General features: G+C 41.9%; 5 protein-coding genes across 5 annotated transcripts; 1 reads left to right on the forward strand and 4 right to left on the reverse strand.

Annotated features, from left to right (window-relative positions):
- Positions 1-4,034: 4,034 nt before the first annotated feature.
- EAF01_011840 (uncharacterized protein) lies at positions 4,035-5,134 on the reverse strand (the record flags this gene model as incomplete). The annotated part of the gene is made up of 3 exons (XM_038920098.1): positions 4,035-4,121; positions 4,313-4,427; positions 4,593-5,134. The coding sequence occupies 3 exons, from the start codon at positions 5,132-5,134 to the stop codon at positions 4,035-4,037; spliced, it is 744 nt and encodes a 247-aa protein (XP_038764352.1).
- A 1,697-nt stretch (positions 5,135-6,831) lies between these two features.
- Positions 6,832-8,710, reverse strand: EAF01_011841 (uncharacterized protein; the record flags this gene model as incomplete). The annotated part of the gene is made up of 2 exons (XM_038920099.1): positions 6,832-7,957; positions 8,013-8,710. 2 exons carry the CDS (start codon positions 8,708-8,710, stop codon positions 6,832-6,834), a joined length of 1,824 nt encoding a protein of 607 aa, XP_038764353.1.
- Positions 8,711-9,724: 1,014 nt separating this feature from the next.
- On the reverse strand, positions 9,725-11,429 carry EAF01_011842 (uncharacterized protein; the record flags this gene model as incomplete). Its single annotated transcript, XM_038920100.1, has 3 exons — positions 9,725-9,742; positions 9,796-11,230; positions 11,281-11,429. The coding sequence occupies 3 exons, from the start codon at positions 11,427-11,429 to the stop codon at positions 9,725-9,727; spliced, it is 1,602 nt and encodes a 533-aa protein (XP_038764354.1).
- A 778-nt stretch (positions 11,430-12,207) lies between these two features.
- EAF01_011843 (uncharacterized protein) lies at positions 12,208-16,454 on the forward strand (the record flags this gene model as incomplete). The annotated part of the gene is made up of 2 exons (XM_038920101.1): positions 12,208-12,422; positions 12,482-16,454. 2 exons carry the CDS (start codon positions 12,208-12,210, stop codon positions 16,134-16,136), a joined length of 3,870 nt encoding a protein of 1,289 aa, XP_038764355.1. The 3' UTR covers positions 16,137-16,454.
- Positions 16,455-17,133: 679 nt separating this feature from the next.
- EAF01_011844 (uncharacterized protein) lies at positions 17,134-20,026 on the reverse strand. The gene is made up of 5 exons (XM_038920102.1): positions 19,218-20,026; positions 18,623-19,152; positions 18,186-18,574; positions 17,960-18,133; positions 17,134-17,898 (listed from the first exon to the last, which is right to left on the reverse strand). The coding sequence occupies exons 1-5, from the start codon at positions 19,281-19,283 to the stop codon at positions 17,396-17,398; spliced, it is 1,662 nt and encodes a 553-aa protein (XP_038764356.1). The 5' UTR covers positions 19,284-20,026; the 3' UTR covers positions 17,134-17,395.
- Between the last annotated feature and the right edge of the window lie 3,592 nt (positions 20,027-23,618).

Raw genomic sequence — 23,618 nt, forward strand, 5'->3', positions numbered from 1 at the left:
AACAGACGAAAGGAAGAAGTATACTCTCAATAAGGATAACAACAAAAAGATGCACAAAATACAATTAACAAAAAGCCCTTGAATTCATCATAGCGACATATACCAAAATCGAAAAGCTATTTTGACACTCCAGTGTACTCGCATATTGCGCTTTAGCGGATGACCCAAGAGTCAACCCCCTGGGAAGGAGAAACAAAACCTTTGAATTGATATGTATCAATTCCAGCAATAGAAGGTTGGAGTTTATGTAGATGAAAATTTGTGGATACCCTGGTTGGGGGAGTATTGACAATGTGGGATTCTTGGACTAAAAGAGAACGAGCCACTTGGGGTTTCACTAACGTGGTTTATCATCATGCGGCCCATATCATCATGCGGCCCACTTTCACCTCAATTTGTATTTTTAAATCCATATTACTCAACAACAATTGATTCAATTGATTAAAACTATTAAGAATCTAATAATCTAGGATCTATTATATCGTTTTGACAAGTTCTTGAATTATGACCTGGTTTTCCACACTTACTACAGCATCTATTAGAAGATACTTCCCCATTAGGATTCCTCCCTTTTTGACGCTCGTCGCGTTGAATCTGAATATCAACCTCTTGCTGAGATAATATATCAAGAGCCTCTTGTCCAGTAAGTACTCCTCCTTGACGCAATTGGGTTTTTTTCGCACGTCGACGCTTGCTTAATGCCTCATTTGCTGCCCGAAGTGTACGGATCTCTGCACTTAAAAGTGTATTCTCATGAGCTAATCTCTCTGTGCCTTTAGCTAGAACTAGTACAGTCTCAAATATAGGTGTAGGGGAGCTTGATTGATGACGATTGATTCGAGATTTAACTAATGTTGATTGAGAAAGAGCTTCCGTAGGATTGTGAGGAGTTTGAGAGGTCCAGAGGTCTAAATTGACAAAAGGAGGAGGACTAGGTGTATGTATTCGAATATCTAATTTTGAGAGTACTATTTCAGGATCAAAGGGGACTAATCCTGTTCCTCGGAATCCAGATTTCATATTCTGATTCGTGATTGATCGTTGATATGCAGCTTTGAAAGCTATAAAGAATTCGACCTTTGAGATATGATTGATATGTGCCCTTATAAACCCCTCAATTTGAGTACCATATTCTTGTTTTAACCTATTAAAACATCCGACATCAAGTGGTTGAGTTAAATAACTTGAATGCAGTGGTAGGCATACACATATAATATCATTCTCCTTGCAATATGATTGAAAAGGTATGGATTCGTAGCTTTCGTGTCCGTCTAGCACCAACATTCGGTATTTGCCTACTCTGCAATCCTTTGTATGTTTATCGAAGTGTTTTAACCATTCCAATCCTGTCTCATTGTTCGTCCACCCATTGCTAGTAGGTTTAATAGCCCAATCTGCAGGAAGATCGGTTTCCGTATACCAATTGGAAAGATGCACCTGTCCTTGAACCACCAGGAATGGAGGTATGATTTCCCCTACACTACTACCGCATATGATCGCTGTCGCCCATTCCCTATTGCCTGGTTGTACTGCTTTACTCCTACCACTCCTCCCAGCACTAGTAACTACCATACCAGCATTTATAACTCCCATCATAAAGCCTGTTTCGTCGAAATTCCACATATCGCAATCTTGTATACCAAATTTCGCTCGCATATTCGATATAAGATGAAACCACTTTCGAATAAACTCAGGATCCTCGCACAAAGCTCTTTGAAAGTCATAAATACGACTAAAACGCGTCTTTAATTCTTTGTGACGCTTTACGAATCGATGCGCCCAGAGCTTTCCAACCGCTTTTCCACCTCTCGATTCAAGAATATGATTCGCCATATCTTCCACCCCTTTAAGTTTAGGTGGAAAACCTCTCGAATCCATATCAAGAATATATTGAATAATGATCTCTTCTTCTAATTCTGTAAGTTTATGGGTTTTATGTCGATATTCTGTACGAGGGGTAAAACCGTCTATTCTACGCCGTAGTGTTGTACGTGGTATATTATACATCGTAGCAACCTTTCTAACACTTAGTTTTTTGTCTTTATGAATAGCATCGATAGCTAGGAGTATACGGGCTTCTTCATTATTCGAATGCATCGTGGGTTGTTGATAAAACGCGTGTTGAAATAAAAGGGTGCAAATTGAGGTGAAAGTGGGCCGCATGATGATATGGGCCGCATGATGATAAACCACGTTAAGCATTCTATCGAGTTTTGGAGTGAATTCTAGAAGAAGGAGATTCCAAGGCTGATAAAACCTCTATCATATATCTGGGTCTCTTCAATGCTAAGAACATAGATAAGGTAGACTAATTCTTGTAGTTATTTGTATTGTTCTTAAATGTTCATATTTCATAGCATTCAGGCTCTCAATCTGCTAAAAGATTGACGGGGATATATGGATATACAGCGAGAATAGCTGAGAATTTGGCATAGGTTCCACACCTAGAATTGACAGATGATAATCTAAGGAAAGATTGACAACAGATATTTTTTCTTTGTTATATCGACAACATGTATTCGAACTTCCAAGGTAAAAATCTGCTTTGAAACATTCCCTGAAAACCTCCCTGAAGTGCCCATTGTATTTTTTCTCTAGCTGGTGACTTGTGGTCATATCTACGCTTGCATTTCCATCACACATACGTCTAATCTATCTAATAGCTCGCTACGATCATAACGAGAAGAAAGTCATGCACTACATGATCCTTCTTTAAGTACTCAAAAAGTACTCCATTGCCAATGGCCGAATTTACCAATCAATCAAACTTCCTCTCTCAGACAATTCTTTCAATTCACTTTATCCGCAATACGCATAAACTTTCCAAACCTAGATTTCTGGATTTCTTAACAATCTCTCGCCTATCCTATTTATACCTAGAAGCAAAGAGACCACAGACATCATGTCCACAACAGAAATTCGAAGGAGACGATATATGTGGTATACTAAACTGTGACGATAGTCCCTTGGAAGTCCAGCTTACATTTATGCTCACAATGGCCCCTCCGCGGAAACTCTCATCTAATTTTCTAAATTTTCAACAACACTCCTAGTCGAACAACAGAATACTTCTTCCGCAATGGCACTAACTCATCAGATGATAAACTCTAGAATTATGCCAGAAGAGAGTTATTCAATCAAGCCTCCCACAATATAGCCCCAAATATCCCCGAAACCAAACTCCCATTCTAGCAAACTATTCTGACATGGCATTGACCCTGTGTCAATTGATACCGTGCTTGCAGAATAACAATTCCGAGATCGTCTTCTCCAGCTATAAAGTAAAGGGTTGTAACTTTCGAACCACAGAACCGAGTTGAGGGGTGTAGAATCTAAGTGAATTATTCAGAAGAGCTATCAAGTAGCTTTACTGAGGGGTAGATCAGTACATGATACATGATAAATGAAACAAAATCATCAGATCTTGGAGGGTGCAGTAGATAAGATTAACCATTACACTCCCATTACATGCGACCTTGACACCTCATCCACTACTAGCAGAAGAGAAAGTCCCCCATCCCCCTCATTCATTCATTCATTCATTCATTCACTAGAACACAAATTTCACAAGCCTCTAATGCTATTTAAATCACCACAAACCCCACGAGTTTGGCCGTACAGAAAAAGGAAAACGATAAACATAACTCTACCTAGGGAAGTTCCCGAAAAATAGTAAGAACCAGATCAAGACAACGAAAAGCAGATTACCGCGATTTGTTTGACAATATTGGGTCGAAATCGATGAACAAGATAAGAGTTTCCTACAAACCCGCAGGATAAATGACAATAAGCGACTATTGTCATTGTTTCAGGATGGGAGAAGATTAAAAAGACGAAAAAAAAAAAAAAGATATGATATACCCCCAACCTCTCCCCAAGAGAAAATCATCTCAAAACACTGGATATCAAACTAGAACACAAACGCAAACCCCTCCAAACCCCCTCTCAAAACCAAGCCCCTTAACACCCATCCCCCCAATGCAATCCAATCCAACTCATAATTCCACACCCACTTTCACGTCCGCATGTTCTCTCTACTTCCCTCCCGTAACTCCCGCACCCCCAGAAGCAGCAGCCGCACTAGCCGCCACACTCACCTCTGTCTTTCCACTTCTTTTCCACTGTACATCGAAGGAGATATTAGATTAGCTTTTCTTTGTTTGATTATCCACTCATTCATTCATCAATTCCTCACATTTTCACACTCCCACCCATAGCCAATCCCCTTCCCCTCTTCCCCTCTTCCCTTCCCTTCTTCCCCCAATCCCAAAGCAAGAAAAGACAAAAAGGAGCAAAGAAATATCAAACTCACAACCGCAACCAAAAATCCACAATTCGCACACTTATGATGGACATCCTTAAAGCTCGTCATGAGATACGGTACGCACGGGAGACAAAAACAGAGACAGCAGAGGAGGGCTGAGATACTAGTTTGGGGGTTTTGGTTAGCTTTTTTCGTTTTCTGCTCATCCATTTGCATCCCCTCTTCCCACCTCCACCTCCGCCTCCTCATTCCCCTCAAGATTCCGAATCCCACCTCCCCCCCTCCAAATATCCCGTGGGCAAAACACTCAAAAAACAAAAACACCTACTCCGCCGTCCCCCCATTAACCCACTCCACCCCCGTATACTCACACACCCCACACCTAGGACACCTCACCAATCTCGATTCTTTTTGTAGGGAAGTGAGGGGTGCTGGATGTTGTCCTTCATATTTTCCAGCATATCCTCCCGTATTTCCTCCCACATTCGGATTCATCAATACTTCCGGATGTATTTGAAATTGCGGGGGGGTTTCATTCTCATTACTTCCATTATTCTCATTGCTTCCATTCTCATTATTATGATAATTAGTATTCGATACAGCCCCCTTCTCACTCGACCGCTGATCAGCATTCGAGTGAGCGTTGTACGAAGGAGGGGGTTGAGTATTAATCTCCGAATGGCTTGAATTTACTTTATTGCCAGTTGTGGTTTCAGTTCTGATTGCAGTTCCGGTTCTAGTGTGAGGATTGTGATTATGATTTTCTACCACCATTGGAAAATCAGAATGTGCTGTCTCGGACAGTGTTGAGGGAAGATTTGTAGGTGAACCCGTATTTGTATTTGTATTTATGGGTGCTTTCGTTTCCATTTTCGCGCTTGCTTGTTTGACTGATCGATAAATCGATCGATGAGTTAAATATATCCACTTATGATATGATACGATATACTGTGATGAAAGTATCCCGAAATCCGTGATAGCAGTCGTCAAAAATCCCAATTCCACGAAATCAGAAAAATCAGAAAACAAATTACATCAAAAAATCATCACCCAAACACGAGAGAAGCTCTCTCTATATACACCACACCCCTACATCCCTCGATCCATCCCACTCCTCTCATCCCTCCACTTTCCCATCCATCCATCCATCCATTCACCACTCTTCCACAATCTTTCCTTCCAACCATCTATACCAAGCTACCTGCACCAAACCCGCACCAAACCTCAGCCGCACCACTGCACTCCACTCCACCTCACCCTACCCTACCCTATCTCGAGCCTATCCCCAACCCGCCAAGAAAACCCACCGACCTCCCAAGCCGGCTCAAGGCACACATCCCATCCCTCTCGAGTCTCGTGACATTTGATTCTCGTATCAAGTACGATCATCAAACACTATTATACCATCATAGCATCATAGCATCATACCATCATAGCATCATACCATCATAGCATCATACCATCATATGTTCATACTAATCAAACAATCCAATCCAATCCAATCCAACCCATCCCAACCCTCAAAATAACAAATAACAATTCTTACAGCCTGCTTAGCAACTTAGCTACATATCCCCCAACACCAACACCAAACCACACCAACCCTCTCAAAAGTGGAAACTCCCCAGCCTCACCAGCCTCACCAATCTCACCTCACCATCCCTGGAAATTCTTGGCTTGACGTCGTGATCGCCAGAGGTATATACACACCACGCCGAGTCGCCAGACCCGTCAATACTTTGATTTGAACCGGCTCGCGAGATCTGGTCTTCTCAGCAGACACCACAAGACAATGAGCAAATTATTTGCACTTGCACTTGCACTTTCTCTCTACCTCTCCACCCGCATACAAGTTACAAAAGAACAAAACGAATACATTCACTCACTTCACTTCTCATAATTCACAACATCCCACACCTACCCATCATCCCCCTCCCCCACGACACACACACACACACACACACATATACACACACACACACATACACACATACACACACACACACACATACACACACACACACTTACCTACCTAGCCTATCATACGTAACAAATTCCATGAAACTATTCGGTATTTATATTTATAATTACTTAAGAATATACTATACACAGAATGATGAACCCGAACGATCCACCATCTCCCCCTTTGTAACAACCCCCACTCCATTTTCCTTTCAAGATCGCCCATGTCTCCCATCCGTTTCTATCACTTAATTGCCATGCAGACGATAATATTTCCCATTCATTTTCAGGTATTTATTCTTTCCTCAAAGCTAGAAGTCATCAAGATGATTTTAGATTCCAGTTCAAAGAAAACTGCCACTCTCTTTTGACATTGAGATATAGTAAGAAACTTTTCCCTTAGCCGGCAGCGAGCGACGACGATAAAAAACAAACTCCTTGTAAATGCTTGAAATAAAACTCCCCATTTGTTCGCTTCTGTATATGAATGACTGTACTGCAGCGCTGTATCAGGTTATTCTCCAACTTTAATGACTTTTGAGGATCGAGATAGCTGAAGAGTTTATGACACTTGTTGCTTATTGCCCTATTCATGAATATATTCATTAGGCCCCGATCCTCACATATCCCTGCACGTGGTTTTGATTCTCAATACCCTCCATTACATTTCCTCTCGGATTACCGCCAGCATTAACACCTTGCATATTAATTCCTCCATTCGCCAATCGGAAATTTGTCGTATTAGACATTGGTGCTTCAGGTGCACGTTGAACACCTGCATTAACGTCTGTCATATCGACAAAAGTATCATCTTCCTCCATATCTGCATCGCCATCTGCATCTTGATCGCTTCCAATATCCTGCGCATCCTCTTGCAATGGTTGGCTTGTTATGGTAGAATTAAGTTGTGGTGGATTTGATGGAGGTAATACTTCACTAATATTATTCTCAAGTGGCTTTTGTGCAGCCATGCCAGATCCAGACTGTCCAGATCCAGCTCGAGCTTGTTTGACAACACCTTTCCAACGATTGATAGCTCGTTCCACTGCCGTATCGAGATGTACACCTCGATCCGCGAGTTGAAGACCAACAGCTTTGTGTGTCGTTCCCAATTTACCCAATTCATTCATAAGACGTGAATCAATAGGTATTGGTGAAGGTGGTTGAATCCTGAATTCCCTAGGTTGTTGTAATCGACTTAATTCTTCAACTTGTAATTTTGAGTGCGCAGTCTCCTGTTGTAAAAGTTCCTTCTCCTTCTTCAACTTGGATATCTCCTCAGACTTTCGACCAATATTACGAGCTAATTCGAGAGTCCAAAGTTCAGTCCTTTTGTTTGGAGGTAACGAATTCCAATGCCCAAACATTGAATGTAAGTGCTCAGAAATCCTAGTTTCAATGCTTTGAGCATCTGCTTCCGCTTGTTGGTGTAGTGCAGCAAGACTCTCGAGTCCATTGAAGTTTTCCTGTGGAGGATATGATAAATCATCTTGTGGAGTTGTCGTAGCGATGGATATTGAGATACGGTAGCGGTGAAACTCCGATGCAAAATGTTTCCGTAATGCTTGATATTGTAATTCATCTGGTGGAAGAATAGACCATGAAGTAGAGTTCGGAATAGGAGTAGACGCGTAAAGGGTCGGTGGTGGTGGCAGACAATGTAAGGTAAGGGCAGGAAAATCCAAACTGAAAGGATCGTAGTCAAAAATATTGGGGCCTTTGATTCGTTGTCTGTAAGATTCCGAGTTAGAACTAAACTCAGATTGTATGGTTTGAAAGAACTTACTTGGCCGCTCTGAACCCCCCTAAAAGTTCTCTTAAAGCCAATTCTGCCGCTTTTGCATTATCCAGAGCTTCCATCATCTTTTGTTTTTGCTCGAACGTCGTTTTCGCTAGCATTTGTTTGCTGACAGATCTATTTCTGCCATCCGTTCTCCTACTCCCATCTCTGGATTCATCTCCATCCCAACTTCGAGCGGGTTCGGCATTTCGTGCTTGAGGGATATGATTCATAACGCCCGTTGACTCCCAAGTACCGCCATTTACAACAAAATTAGGTCTTCGACTACCCAAAGTTTGACCTGGCACCCCCCTTGACATGCACATCATATTCATAGCCGCTCCATCATCTCTTCTTAAGCTTGGAGAGTCACTCCCTACCATATCGGAATCATTGTTAGAATTCCCCCTTTCCGATCCTCCAGGTGTCCCTGCAGGTGTCGAATCTTCCCTTCTTGAAGTTGAATTACGTGGCTGCCGCCTCGTAATGCCTCCACGAAGCTTCCTTATCTCATCCACACTATGTATACCATCTGCCGCTTTGGGATTCTTCTCCTTTATGTAAAGATCGAGATGGCGGCCAAGTGAGGATGAAGTAAATGCCTGATGACAGAATGGACAATTCTTATCCTTTGGTGCGGAGTTCTTGCCACCATTCACTGAAAGATCAGCGCTGGAATTGGGGGTACCCATTTGTTCGGCCATATCAACAATCGCTGCGCGCTGTACTTGGATACAGTAGGAATTTGCTGTCGAATTGGTACATGTATATATCTTCTTGTTTACTCCAGACCTCCTCTTTGTTTATGTGCAAACGCAAGTAATTTCAGAATAATATAAACCCCCAAATAACAAATACTCCTGCGAAGAAAGCAGAAAATAGAAAAGAGATGAAGGTAAATGTAAAGATTGTAACGGTCAAAAGAAGGAGTAGTGGAATTTGAATTCTAAGGGGTTTGCAGCTTTGAATTTGTTCCTTCATGGGGATTAGAGAATATTTCGCTAACAGGGATTAATCAACGACCCATTCCGGAACCCGATAGTTTAATTCTTGGTGCTCCGCAAATCATTGACAATTGGACCGTCAGATCATGAAGAGGGAGAAGGGATCAAGGGAGAATTATGAATGATGAATTGAATACAGAGGAAATGAGAATTCTATTTAAAGAGAAGGGAAGGAAAAGAAAGAAAAAGAGAAGCTTTGATTGATATGATACTCGGATTATACAGTATGGATTAGTTTCTTAAATACGATCAAGATCAATACACGCCTTTTTCCACATACGGACTATTTGGTGAAGATGTCAAACAAGAGTTGAATTGATCCCCTGGTTGGATCGCTATGGAGTTCCAATCATCCAATAGATTGATTAGGTATTCAATATAATCGGTATCTGAATAGAAGTTCTCATTGGCGTTACATTTAGTCATTTAGATTCGTTGAAAGCACAGCATCCACAGCATCCACAGCATCAAATCAATCAATCATGAAGCAAACATTTCATGTTCAACAACAACATTTGTATTGTTGATTCTATACTCATTGAAATATGAGGACATCAATCATAAACTATTCCTTGAAAACGCCCAAAATAAATGCCACTCTTTGCCCACCCACCGATGATGCTCATGAAGCCTGTAAGATATGGATATCTAAGAATCATTTGGTATACCGAGAAAATGCCACCAGTAGAAATGCCACGAAATACGACGGAGAAATCATTGTAACAATGGATCCTAAAGAATGTTGTTAGTGGAGTCAATGTCAAAAATGGTTGATGACAACTTACTCTGAAGTGTTTTTGTGAGTTGTTCTGCTTATTGTTTCTCCAGTCAAATTTACGGCGTTCGTAGTTCTCCACCTTTCTGGATCTTTTCTCCGCCGCCTTGACTTCTCTTCTCTTCTCAGCGGTGACACCAGCCATACCTAGACCACCATTTGCACGGCTCATGAGTGCTCTTCCACGTTCTCTCTCATTGCGTCTAACAACACGTTCATCTTGCTCTACATCAGAATCGGAATTTTCAGCTGCCTCAATTGCACGTCGTTGTCTCTCTTCTGGTGATGGATGATTGACCAAATTTTGACGATAATATTTTTGTAATGATCGATGTCCAGCGGTACGGCCAGAAGGTAGGTGGAGCTCATAATCAGCATAAAATGCTGCATGATTGTGTTTATGAGCATGTGAGTGCCAACCATCCTTGTTATGGTGTGATCGAGGATCGGTGTGGGAGTGATGAGGATGTTGATGAAGTTTCTCATACTGGTGCGTTCTCTCATCAAGTGGAACTGCAGTAAGATCTGCAGAATCCAAGGAAGACTCAGAACTGTCGGTTTCCCATCCATCACCATTCTCCATATCTTCGTCTCCTTCAGCATCAATTGTCGTTGGACGTTTAGCTCCAAGTTTAACGCCACCACTGTTTTGTTTTCCTGGCAAAGCATCTTCCGAATCTGATTCTTCCTCGTCGTCAGAGTATGTGCTTCGGAAGTCATAGTAGTCGCCAATCTCGATTTGTTCGTCCTCAGTGGCGTAACGAATTCTACAATGGCGCTTATCTCTCATGTGGGTTTGGAGTCCAAAAATCGATTGCTTCAGTTTGCCACATCCTAAACATTCGTGATCTTCGTAAATTTTCTCGTGAAGGAAAGCGATTAAACCTTCGAGGTCAACTAGATATTCCTTCTCCGGAATGAACATGCCATGTATACGTTCCATATGCGCAGCATTGGCAGCTGTATCGGCCGAATCTTCGTTACAGAATAAGCATCGACTTGTAGAAACCTCCACCAACTCATCTTCATCGTCCTCCATGTCGTTATCCTCAGTAGGTGTAGCCGTAGAGCCTTCAGCATCTTCAAGGTTGGTCTTCTTGATACCCTTGGAAACTTCGTCGACTCGCGCATCCGTATCTTCACCCGCTGCTCCATTTGTCTTGATAGGCTCTCCCAATGAAAATGTCGAGCTCATTACTGAGCTTGCGTCGTCCATGTGTCCATCACTAGCCATCGCTGCCTTTGCCTTATGTTTCTGACTGCTAAGATGGTTGTGGTAGGCATTTTCACTGAAATATGTTTTAGTACAGATCGTACAAGACTTTTCGTATGCGGCCTTGGAAGCTGCTGCTGTGGATGAAGCCTGTGCCTGTAAGACTTTCTCGGTGAAAACTTCGGAAGAGATTGGTGGTAAAGATGTAACGCGGCGCTTCAAGTTGTATCGGCTGTAGAAGATTGTCAGTAGGTGGCGTAAAAAGAGAAGAAACAAACATACTGCCAATCGCTGCGCATATGTCCTCGTTGTAAGTCGCTATTTCTGAACGCCACTTGACATGTATTGCAAGTATAAGGATGGGAAGCATTAGTATCTGCTTGGACCGAAGGACCAGGAGCAGGACCTCTGCTTGCTGTGATGGAAGCCATTTGTGATGTTCAATAGTAAAGTGGAAAACAAACAAATGAACAGACAAAAGGTTATTTGAGGTAGAAGTGTTTGGAGGGGGAAGCAGTTGTATCTTTCTTCCTTTCTTTCTTTCTTATAATTGATAATTGATAGGCGTTAAAAATCGGTTTTGCCGAAAGCCCCGAAGAATTAGCCCTGGATAGTACTTTAGGTACCTATGAGTCAATCCATATTTTTCCCTTTCCAGTGTGAATTTGAGCTGTCTAGAGTTTTCACAATAAGAAGAGTATTCAAATAGAGTAAAGATTGTAGTGATTTATGATTCAAAAAAAAGAGTCATCTCCCAGGTATTTTTCTTGATGCAATCTTCTATGAAAATTTACATCCGAGAATCTGTAGTGTAGTGGGGTTGGGTTGGTTATCTTTTCTCTCTATCCCTCACTCAAATGCGATAAAAAATGATCGATTGAGGGCTGATATGAGTGATAGTGATTAATGAATGATTGATAATTGCCCCAGTGCGTCATTCATCTTACCCAGGCCAGGCGAGCCATAATGCTAGCCTCGGGCAACACTCCTTCCCTTGCCTGGCTTACATTACTTGGTACTTTGTAACTTTTACATTGATCAAAACGACTGAACCACTGAAACAAACTGACTAATAATAAAACAACCAAATAACTTTAGTTATTCATATTATTCATCTTATTCATAATCTTGTTTGTTTCAACAGTGATATTCCATACTCCCCTGAATTACCTCAACATAAAACATTCCTCTCCATTCGTTCCCAATGTCATGACTCGAGATACATCAAGAGTTCGGGAGGAACGAAGTTTCGACGGCGAAGATGATATCCTTTCAGCCCTATGGGCCGCTGCTCCTTTTCCATACCTCCCGCAAGATGCGCCAGACGAGTTGAAGAAGCTTACGATAGACGTTGAGGATCCAAAGCAGATATATGTCATACATAATGCAAGCAGGCGTCACCTCTTTCATTCAATGGTAGAAAAGTATGTTTGTTTGCTTGTGCTTCTCCAAAAAGATTGAGGCTGATTGGATATCTCCGTAGGTACATTCGTCAACTTCGATATGGTTGCGATTCCACTATTTGTCATACCCCAACCTGTTTTACTTGTCGCAAACGTCTTGCCCTGATATCTGGCCGTCCAATAAGGCCATATAGTTCGACCAGCGCGAGAATTCTAGCTGTTCACTTGGCTAGCCAAGACAATCCTGAACGAGGTCTCTGTCATAATCCTCTCGTAGATTCACCAATCCAATTTAGCAAGCATGTTAAGGCTGCTGCGCAAAGAAACCTATCTAGGTCTAAGAAATTACAAGTTAGTGGAGGCGATACTTTGCAAAGGAATACGCTCGGTACAGACAATGAGAGGCATGGGCCGGATCGATTACGAACCCGCATAACCACTATTGGCGATCCAACTGAGACTAGGGAATCGAAACCTACCATACTGAATGATCATACCAAGATCGACCACAAATCTTTTATTCAAAATGTATTTGGCACGGCAGCTTTCAAGATGGTGGAATGGCTGACACCGAGGAATCTGGCAGCACTAACAAAACAGGATGGCCCAGTATCAGATTCGAATGCACGTTCCTCACCGTTGGCTCAGTCGACACCAAGTGATGATGAGAATTCTCCTGCGCAGAAGCTAGAAGGTTCGAGTGAGACAGGGACAGAGTCGTCAAATGCTACAAAGTTCTCGCCAACATCTTCTGAAGCCCCAACAGAAGTTTCCGGGTATTCAAGCCACTGGGATAGAAATGAAAGTTCTAGTGGCAAAGATGTCTCAGATACAAGTACGAGGATGGGGATGGGCTCAGAGTCGCCTCCTGCTATACCTAACGACATCAAGCCTAGCATTCAATCGAGCCCAAATGCGTTGCATACCGAAACCACACATATCTCAAGTCCGAGATCTCGAAGGCGGACAGACTCGTATGATGCCCATGTTACTAAAGGTGTCTTGAATCTTTCGACTTCACCGAGGGCGACTGACACTGATACTACTTCGCCTTTACCTCACCATTCTATGCGCTCGAAACCCAAACGCACTCGGCATACTATGATAGCTAATCCAGTTCTCCATTTACCCGAAACCGATATTTCCTCGCCTACAGCACCCCTTATTAGTGCCACAGTTGAGCCTTCTGTTCCAGCCGAGCCTGCGAAGGACTCCAAGTCCGATTCAAATACTAACAACGCAATCGAAACCCCCTCGGTTGAAAACCACAATTCAGAGCCATCCTTACCCGATGAAAAACTACCACAAACACTTTCATCACTGCCTATCGAAGTGATTAATCTGATCTGTGATATCCTGGAAGATGATAATACTTGCGATAAGCATTCATTACATCCTGATCAGATAGACGATGATTTGAAGAGACACCAAACACGTGTGATTCCTTTGCGCCGAAAATCAAAATCGACAATTAGTTATTCAAAATCAATGAAAAAACGATGGCGTCGTTTCATTGATCAGTGTTTGTATTCTGTTCTAAGTAAGCCCAGTTCTCTCATAAAGTCTTTCACCACCCAAGATGGGCAGGTCTTCGATACGCAGACTATTTGGTACTGTATGCTACGTATGACTAGGGTTGCCCCTTCTATTGTCTTTGACAGCCTATGGATTGCTGCTGGCACACTTTTCAAGCCTCCACATGAATTAGAATGGGCCAAACAGTCTCATAGTGATAGCTCGGGTCCAGATCAATCAATCTCAAAAGCCGATGCAGCTCAGATCATAAACGTTTGCTTTCATGCACTCGTAGCTGCGGCACCGTTGCTGAAGGACTCAAGACAAATAGCAAACATGTCTCGCATACGTTCATATGGAATTACTTTGCCTGGGAGGGAATCATTCTCCATGGAATCAACTAAACTATGTCTACAATATGAAGATGCGTTCTCAGATGAGCTGGCATTGAGATTAGCTCGTCGAGTCTTTTCTGCTGTTTCCACAAGGCGTAGGTTTTCTGAATTGATCCAACTCCAACAAGATACCAGAGGCGACGAAAATGAACTAGAAGGTGTTTTGGATATTATTCTCGGTACTCTGAAATATCTCGATCTTGATATACCACCTCTACTCAATTTCACAGCTGCAGAACGAGATTTGCACGAGAAGAGAATTCCTACCTTAATACTCGATTGGGCACGAACAGTAATGATACAAGATTGGAATGGCAAGGGGGAAGTTCCATCGGATGGGTCGTTTGGGGGTGCTCTAGAGACTATTGCGGCAATATATAGAAACAGGAAATCACTTCTACTGGGCGACATACACTTCCGCACAGAATACTTTTCCGAACGACTAGATAGTGTCGCCATGCCTCTTGAGTGGTTGTCTTTCCAAACAAATAAACGTACCGTTCATTTACTCGACTACCCATATTTATTCAACCCATCAACATTGGTCAACTACTTTCGAGCCATCAATTACTCGCGGATGAATCAATCCTATGAAGAAGCAAAGTCTTTAACTACACTTGTTCGTACTCACGAGGGACTAATCTCCAATGAAGACCACCGACATCGACTTCGAGGTCGTCTTCAAACAGCAACATCAAGATTCCTGGTCATTGAGGTTAGCCGAGATAATTTACTTTCAGACGCTTTTGATGTGCTATGGCGAAGAGAAGGACGTGAATTGATGCGACCTCTAAAAGTGTCATTTGGTGGGGAGCATGGAGAGGAAGGGTTGGATTATGGTGGAGTTCAGCAAGAATTCTTTCGAATAGCCATGACAGAAGCTATCAACCCTGATTATGGTGTTTTTGCGATTGATAATAAAACAAAAATGACTTGGTTTCAGCCAGGATCACCAGAGCCGTTATGGAAATTCGAGCTTATTGGAATGATCATATCTTTGGCTGTTTACAATGGTATGACTCTACCGATTACCTTTCCCAAAGCATTCTACAGGAAATTACAAGGGGAAAGCATTACAGAACTTCATCACATTTCAGATGGATGGCCCGAGCTCGCTAAGGGTCTAACAGATCTGCTAGAATGGGATGAAAGTAAAGGGGCCGTAGAAGAGATTTTCTGTCGAACATACGAATTCAGTCACTTTCAATTCGGAAAGTTGGTAAGCCGTGAAATGACTAGCTCATCTCAATGGCCAAAATTCTCAGATGTCAACGTTGGCGAAGATTTTGAGGATTTCGATTCAACAGATGTACCACTGGTCACGAATGAAAATCGAAATAGCTATGTTAGTGATTATATCAATTGGCTAACAAATGTTTCCATTCAACCACAATTCAAAGCTTTCAAAAAAGGATTCTTCGCCTGTCTTGATCCTCGCTCTCTTAACCTTTTCGACGTCGACACTCTTCAATCTCTAGTCGAAGGTGTACAAGAAATCGACATCATTGAAATGCAACGTGGTGCCAGATACACTGGCTACGAACCTACTGATCGCGTCATTCAAGATTTCTGGTCGGTCGTCAAAGAATATGATTTGGAAAAGAAGAGAAAATTACTCGAGTTCACAACATCGTCTGATAGGGTTCCGATGGGTGGAATGAAGAATTTCCAACTCACAATCCATAGGAATGGAGCAGGTACTCAATTACCAACTACATCGACGTGCTTTCAAATCTTGATGTTGCCGAATTATGCAAGTCGAGAGATTCTAAGAGAGAGGTTTGATGTGGCTTTGGAACATAGTAGTGGATTTGGTAATCATTGATGAAGAGGATGATGGGTTGAGAGAGGGGAGGGGGTAATTGATCACTTTGTTGGTGATTGATACTGGTTTATGGATGTTGATTGATTTGAGCGTCTGGCATGCATACATGACTTCTTGAAGTCGGGAATAGAAAATCAGCGATGGAAATGATAATGAGTGTTGAAATACCTTCTTGTATTGTATTGGATAACGAATCAATTGGAATGGAATGGTGGCGTTTCTTTGGCTCAATCTCTCGGCATGGGAAAGTGATGGCAAGCATAGCATAGCATGGAATAGTATAGCGTTTGAGAAGAATACGAATGGTTGTGATATGTTTGTGTGAGTCTATTGAAATGTTGAATTTGTGATGTATTGATTTTATGAATTAAGATGAAATGCAAATGAAATGAGAAACCAATAACACAAAATCTCAATTCTTCGGGTTGCGGCCCGCGTTTCCTGGATGTGATCTTATATCTTGGCAGGAAGAGAGGTTGGAGATTTGTTGAGGAGATGGTTGGTCAGGTACGTAAGTAAGTGACTGGGCGCTTTTCTGCGTATAGTGTGGTATTTGGAATTATGGATTGGGTATGAGATGGATGGATGGATGGATGGTATTTGATTTGGAATTATTAGATAGGGGTGTGGTAAATGATCAATCTAGTCGAGCCGAGTCGAGTATTTCCTCTGGCATACCGGTGACGGTTTCATATTCTTGTATTTTCAAGTGTAGAGTTTGTAGGTACTATGTAGGAAGGCGGGGGGGATTGATATATCGATATATCGATATGTCAATCGGTTCTGGAAAATTGAAATGAAATTCATACTTGAATCTTGATTATTTGGCATATAATTGTGTGCACTGTGTTGAGTGATCCAAGGGGTTTACTTGTTTATCTAATCTGGAGTGTCGAGTTTGTGTGTTGAAGTGGATGGGATGAAGTTATTTGAATTATGATATTTGTGTGCTTAGAGATCAAATTTGTAAGATAATAGAATCAATGCGGGAAAATGGTATAAAAGCAAAGGTATATTTCATTGCATTATATTCAAGCAGTAAACCTAAATACAAAGGTATAGGTATAGGTATCGTACTAAATAACTAAACATTCAACCACCACAAGCGAGCGGGACTCCACACCTCCCCTTGTTGACTTGGAGGAGAACTATTGAATTACACCTAGTCCGTCAATCTTGAAAATATGCTCCAGATCGACAGACTTGATCCAACCAGAATACTCCTACTCATCCAACAATTCGAAAAGAGTGAACAAAAATTAAGCATCTTGAATATTAACCACATCACCATAGGCATCCAACCCCAATCTCTTTTTCGCAATCGATGTCTTGACCGGATTGGGACTGTTGAAAATCTCATCCAACTCCTCCAAGGTACGATTTCTGGTCTCTGGGATGAAAAACCACACAATAGTCGATTGAACCGCACACCAAATGGTAAAGATGATGTAAGTTTTCCAGCCAATCTTTTGCATGGAGACGGGCCATGCGAATTGGTTGAGGAGACCGGCGGCTGCGACGGCGAAACCCGAGAATCCCATGCCCTTGGCGCGCATTTCGAAGGAGAGGACTTCGACGGGGTAGAGGGCTTGGAGAGGTGTGAAACCGACCGAGTAGACGGCACCGAAGATAAAGATGAAAGCGAGGGAGGCGGTACCGGCTGCGTGGTTGGTGCCGACGGATTTAGGGTTTGAGGGGTCCGGAATGGATTCTTGGTAGAGGGCAGCGGAAACGGTCATGGCGAGCCAGACTACGCAACAGCCTGTGTGGGTATTGACGTTAGTAGAGGTTTCCTCGATAGTGTATTAGGGAGGATGATTTACCAATGTTAGAGAAGAGAAGAAGAGGACGACGACCAATACGATCAACCATTGCGGCACCGAAGAGAGCCCAGCAGAATTGTTGACAATTGTTGATTAGAATGACGTTTGCTTGGCCGATAGCACTGCCAATACCGATGGTCTCGAGAACTTTGCCCATGAAATATGACAAGACAGCTGGATTTTATTAGCTAGACTATTTTTGGGCAGAGAATAGCAGATGACATACCATTTCCGGCCCATTGACCAAAGATCGTGATACTGACGTTGCAGAAGAGACGGTAGCAAGTCGATTTGTTCTTGAAAAGCGCTCTGTAATCCCACCAACGCTTGTCGGCACCGTCCATTTCCAAAAGTTCTTCGTATTCGTTGAGTTGCAATTTGACCCATACACTGTCTGTATTTCCTTCTCCGTGGTATTTGGTAAGCATCTTCTTGGCTTGATCGCGTTTGTTATTGACGTAGAGCCACCTTGGGGATTCGGGAAGGAAGTAAGCGCAAATGAAGATGATACTGGAGAACATCAATTGGATCCAAATGATAAGTCTCCATGATTCGTCGCCTCCAATATTGCTTGCTCCACGAGCTACTCCACTAGCAATAATTGATCCAGTGAACCTGTATCTTATTAGACAGAGACTAACAAAAGATTCAGAGTAAACTTACCAAAAGCAATTGAAAATTGCTGTAACTACACCACGGTATGCTGGGTGAGAAACCTCAACAACATACATGGGACCAGCGGCGGAAGCAATGTTGACACCAAAACCAAGCAAGAAACGACCACCCATGAATTGTCTCACACCTGCCTCTCTGGTTGCAACTCCTTGAATGATGGTACCGAGAATAATGCAGAGACATCCGAGCCACATTCCAAATCTTCGTCCGAAAGTATCGGCTGCGGGTCCAACGAATGGCAATGAAACCACACCACCAATTTGGTACATGGAAGTAACGATACCGGCCCAGATTCCAGCATTTTCACCGTGGTAGAACTCGAGAAACCAAGGGTTGACAAGTAAATTGTTGATAAGCGATCCATCATAACCGTTCATGGTAGCACAGAAGAATCCGATGAAACAAGCAGTGTAGAGTTGGATTGTCGACCACGTGAAAGCCTTGGGAGGCTCCTTGAGCATTGCCTCGTTGAATGTTTCATTTCCGAGGACAACTTTGGCTCCAACTTCTGCATGTTTCTGTAGATTCAATTGTGGTTAGAATTCGTCTATGAGAAAATTAAATTGGAATCTGTCAATCATACCTCATCGTCACTTCGAGGGTGAGCGAGCTCGGCCTCCTCGTACTGAGTATTTGTCTTCTCCGCCATGACTTCCAATTTTCTGCCAAACAAGAAATGACTATGACAATTGAAAGGGATCTATTGATCTGAGAGGGATGAGGTTCCAAAATCAACGGAATATGCTTCACTTATGTATTGTAACGATGGCAATCTCAAACCCTGTCAATGGGAGACTGGCCATGTCCCTTCGTACAGCCAGTCTAAGCATACTCTCAATAGCGGAGCGCTAAATATTCTTTGGAACCAATCTATTCTCCAACCCCGGATTTTCGGGCAGGCATTCCTGGTGTGCTTTTCTTCTCCAATGAAAAGATGCCATACCACTTTGTGGGGTCCGGGGTCGTACGTTATGCAAGTATACTTTTCATAGCATTCACAAGGACTTTGGATCCTTGGTCCTTTCGTTGGCACGTATGAATCTTATCCCATTATCGTTTGGCCGTGAGGAGGCAAAAAAATGTCAACCCTTGAGAATTATCAGAACTGCTGATTCGAAGAGATGTTTCCTAGTGTAGAAGTCATTTGCGGAGTAGCTACCCCGTGTTCCAGAAAAGGAATAAGCTGACAACGCCTGACATGGCAATCGAGCTGATTTTTTGGCGAGATTGGCTTTTTGGTACCCGCTTGTCACCTGTATACCAAGCAATGCTTAATACACTTTTCCACGAATGAATATCCCATCCCGCGACAAGGGATTGAAAGTTTCAAATAGAATAATCATGCTTCTGGTTAAAACGGGTTCCTGATGGAGGTCTGTGATAGATCATAATTCGGTCCAGCTCTCTGCTTTTCCTCGTCTGTCTTCTTTGGGGGTTCGCTTGTATTTCGGTGGCGTTGAAGCGATGAGGGGATTCTTGAAGCATTGTAGTGTCAGTTTGTATAATGAGACATTGGATAACATTTTGCACAAGGAAAGTGTTAACCCTTAGCATAGCGTGATATCACGTGAACATCATGAGTTGTGCTTTTATGTGAGTTGTGTCTGCATCTCGTGAGGTGGACCAATCATTGGTAAGGTTGATGGTTCATTGCCGCCTACTAGTGCTAATCTGGGGAAACTATGTTTTTGAGAGATAGGAAGGATCTTCTCGACTCGTAGTAAGTACTTTAGCTTGTATGATAATGCATGCTACACGCGCGACATGCTTCTAGAATTCACCACCACCAGGACTACTTCAATACATCGATCGACAACTCAACAACATTTCATTACTATTTCTCCCTTTGACAAATAAACCGCCTTCTCAATCCCAACAATACCGCTTCAGCAAACGACAACATTCATTACAGATTCCCAACCAACACACCATCTGCGGCACAGCCGGTACACCTCTCACCTTGGCCGCAAAGCCTAATCTTGATTCAAAAGTCCATCCCGACATGCACATCTATGCATCTATCCAATTTCCAACCAATATATGCTTCATCCCAAGCAAATTTTCCAAAATGAGGAAACCATATTCTCGGGTTTCTCAAACTTAGAGCTTGGGAAGCCGAATATGGTTAAGATTTCACATCACAAGCTGCGTCGATGATTTCGTGTTAGAGAATAACTACCCGTCTTCGCCGCATTTGCAATTTTGCCTCCCAACAGTTAGATCAGTTGCTGAGACTTTGAACTTTGATATACACATTGGATATCTTTCACCAGGGTAGATTCTCCGTACGCACGTACAAATATCCACTATCAAAGTGATGGGAATTTAGGAATTTGGGGTCTCCAGATTTTCAATGGATGGATGGATGGATCAACCGACTAGGTTCGGAATCCTTTGCCGTTATTACTCGAGTTATTAACCTAAATATCCACAAACCTGCAGTAGGACAAATTCCAGATCCTACTCTGTACCCTGGATTGGTATAGCCGAGGCATGTGGACTGGGATTGGTACATATTCACGTGATATTCTAGCTATGAAGTATTGTGAAAGAAGAGAATGAACATGTATGCGTTTGGGAGAGAGTTAGCAAAAGGAAGGTCTGGTTAGATTATGTTGAAATCTAAACAAATTTGGATATGACTCTCTACTCATAGTATATCAAACTCCAGATATGAAGGCTAGTAAGTGAAGAATGATATAAGTAAGTGATCGATGATTGTTGGAATCTAACTTTTGAAGGAGAAGAATCTATATCTAGGTAGATAATCCAGCCAATCTCTCTCATGTCATCCATCTTCAAATCACTACTCATTCCATCAATACACAAGAGAACATCGGATATCGAAATCGAACATTGAACATCACCAAATCGAGACGAACACCTAGCATAAAATCCACATACAACAGACTGCTCATATACACCTCTTCTCCCCTAGATCTTCTCTCTCCTCATCTCACCCAACAAAAGCTTCATTCGATCTCGATATCTAACCTCAATCTCAATCCGAACCCACCAGTCCAGAGTCGAAGTCAAAGTCGAATCCACCAGTTCAAGCCAAAGCCAAAGCCAAAGCCAATCCCAAACAACATACAGAGACACCACCAAACCATCAAACGTCACAATCTGACCTCCATCAACAACCAGCCATCAATCCTCATACCTATCCCATCCAGCAACCCCGAAGTGATTAGCACATCCATCTGCAAAACGTATCTAAAGTAGCGATGAGTATATCTTCACTCAGATAATCTCCTACTCATCGAGTCCTTGATACGCTTTTCTTCCGAGAACCGATTTTCGAATTCAAAATACAAGCATGTAACATGAAGACACACAAGTATGAATTTCTGCATCTACTAGATACACAATATACTTTATTCAAAATGTGAACTAATATAGTTAAGTACTTATGTAGAGGGATATCCTCTTTTCTAGGTAGGTACTTGACGTCTCGAACTTGAATGAGTTAGATTAGACGATTCCAACTTATTTAACTCACCCAGAACATTCTATATATCCTGTTCAACTCATCGGATTCCTCGTCTCTCATATACAATATTCAACTTCTCAGATTTCTCATTCCCTATAGACAATAAACAACACTCAATACACAAAACACAATATCTAATTCCCAATTCCTCCTCTCTATACCCTCTACTATCAAAAAGATACACCCGAACAAAGTTTCACAGTCTTTATAATCGGTTGGTGAAATATGGCTATGCATAGTATCTAGTCTATACACTATATTAGATGTCTTTCCCCTTCTCCCTTTCATTCAAAACAATCTAATCTAATATACTCTAATCCATTCATTTTTACTTCTCCCCTCTCATCCCCTATATATTCATTTATCTAATTAAAATCCAATTCATCCATCCATCTCATCTCACATATATTCGTCTAACCTATCTAATCCACTTAACCATTCATTCCACTACAATAAATCCTCACTAATGAATAAAAAACACCTTTTCAAGTAATAATAAATTCCTAGCCTGTTTTATATATATCTATTCACCTACCTACCTACCTCATTAATCTATCTATTTATCTACTCATCTTCTTATTTTTTCATTCACTACAATCAACTCAACTCAAATTTTACACCCCTCTCCTATACTCCTCTTTTAAATCTCTCTTCTTTCATTTCATTCTATCCTATCTCATCCTATCCCACCTATCCCATCCCATCCTCCCTCCCTTCTCTTCCCTACCTCTCCTCTCTTCCCTTTTCTTCCATCCCCCTACCTCTCTCCCATTCCTCTTCCCTCCTCTCCCTTTCAACCTCAAACCCAACCAACCCAAACCCCAACCAACCACCACCACCACCACCACCCACTACCCCCTAACAACATAAACCCAATCCCAAGAACAGCATGAAATCTCCTCTCTCTCTCTTCCCTTCTATCCAATTTCCCTCATCCCACCCAATCAACTCAGACATTCCCCAAACCACCTAACCACCTAACCACCCAGATATTTCGAGATAGCAAAAGGAATAGTTGATTTAAAGTTCATCTCTTTCTCATCTCATCTCATCCCATCTATCTAATCCCCATCCTACTAAATCCCATCCCATTACCTTTTCAAAATCAATAAGTATACCTATCTATACTATCTATACCTATCTATACCTATCTATACCTATTTATAACCTATTTATATCTATTTATATCTATTTATATCTATTTATATCTATTTTATATCTATTTATATCTATTTATATCTATTTATACCTACTTATACCTATTATATCTATTTATACCTATTTTCTACAATTATAAATAAACTAATCAATTATAAATTTACTATTATTATTACTACTACCATTACCACTACCCCATCTCCTATATACCTAACATCCCCCACTCATCTAATCCCCACTCATCTAATTCCCACACATCCCCTCCATCACCTTTTCCTTTTCCAAAAAGAATCAATATTCAACTCTCCTATTCTATTCCCACTCATTTAATCC

The sequence above is a fragment of the Botrytis porri genome (assembly GCF_014898465.1).
Source record: "Botrytis porri strain MUCL 3234 chromosome Unknown BPOR_026, whole genome shotgun sequence".
Lineage (NCBI taxonomy): Eukaryota > Fungi > Ascomycota > Leotiomycetes > Helotiales > Sclerotiniaceae > Botrytis > Botrytis porri.

Coding starts and splice junctions, on each gene's coding strand:
- EAF01_011844 (XM_038920102.1), bottom strand. CDS start 19,283: ATGGCGGAGAAGACAAATACTCAGTACGAGGAGGCCGAGCTCGCTCAC. Junction 19,153..19,217: donor ACCCTCGAAGTGACGATGAG/GTATGATTGACA, acceptor TTGAATCTACAG/AAACATGCAGAAGTTGGAGC. Junction 17,899..17,959: donor TCTTCTCTTCTCTAACATTG/GTAAATCATCCT, acceptor ATACCCACACAG/GCTGTTGCGTAGTCTGGCTC.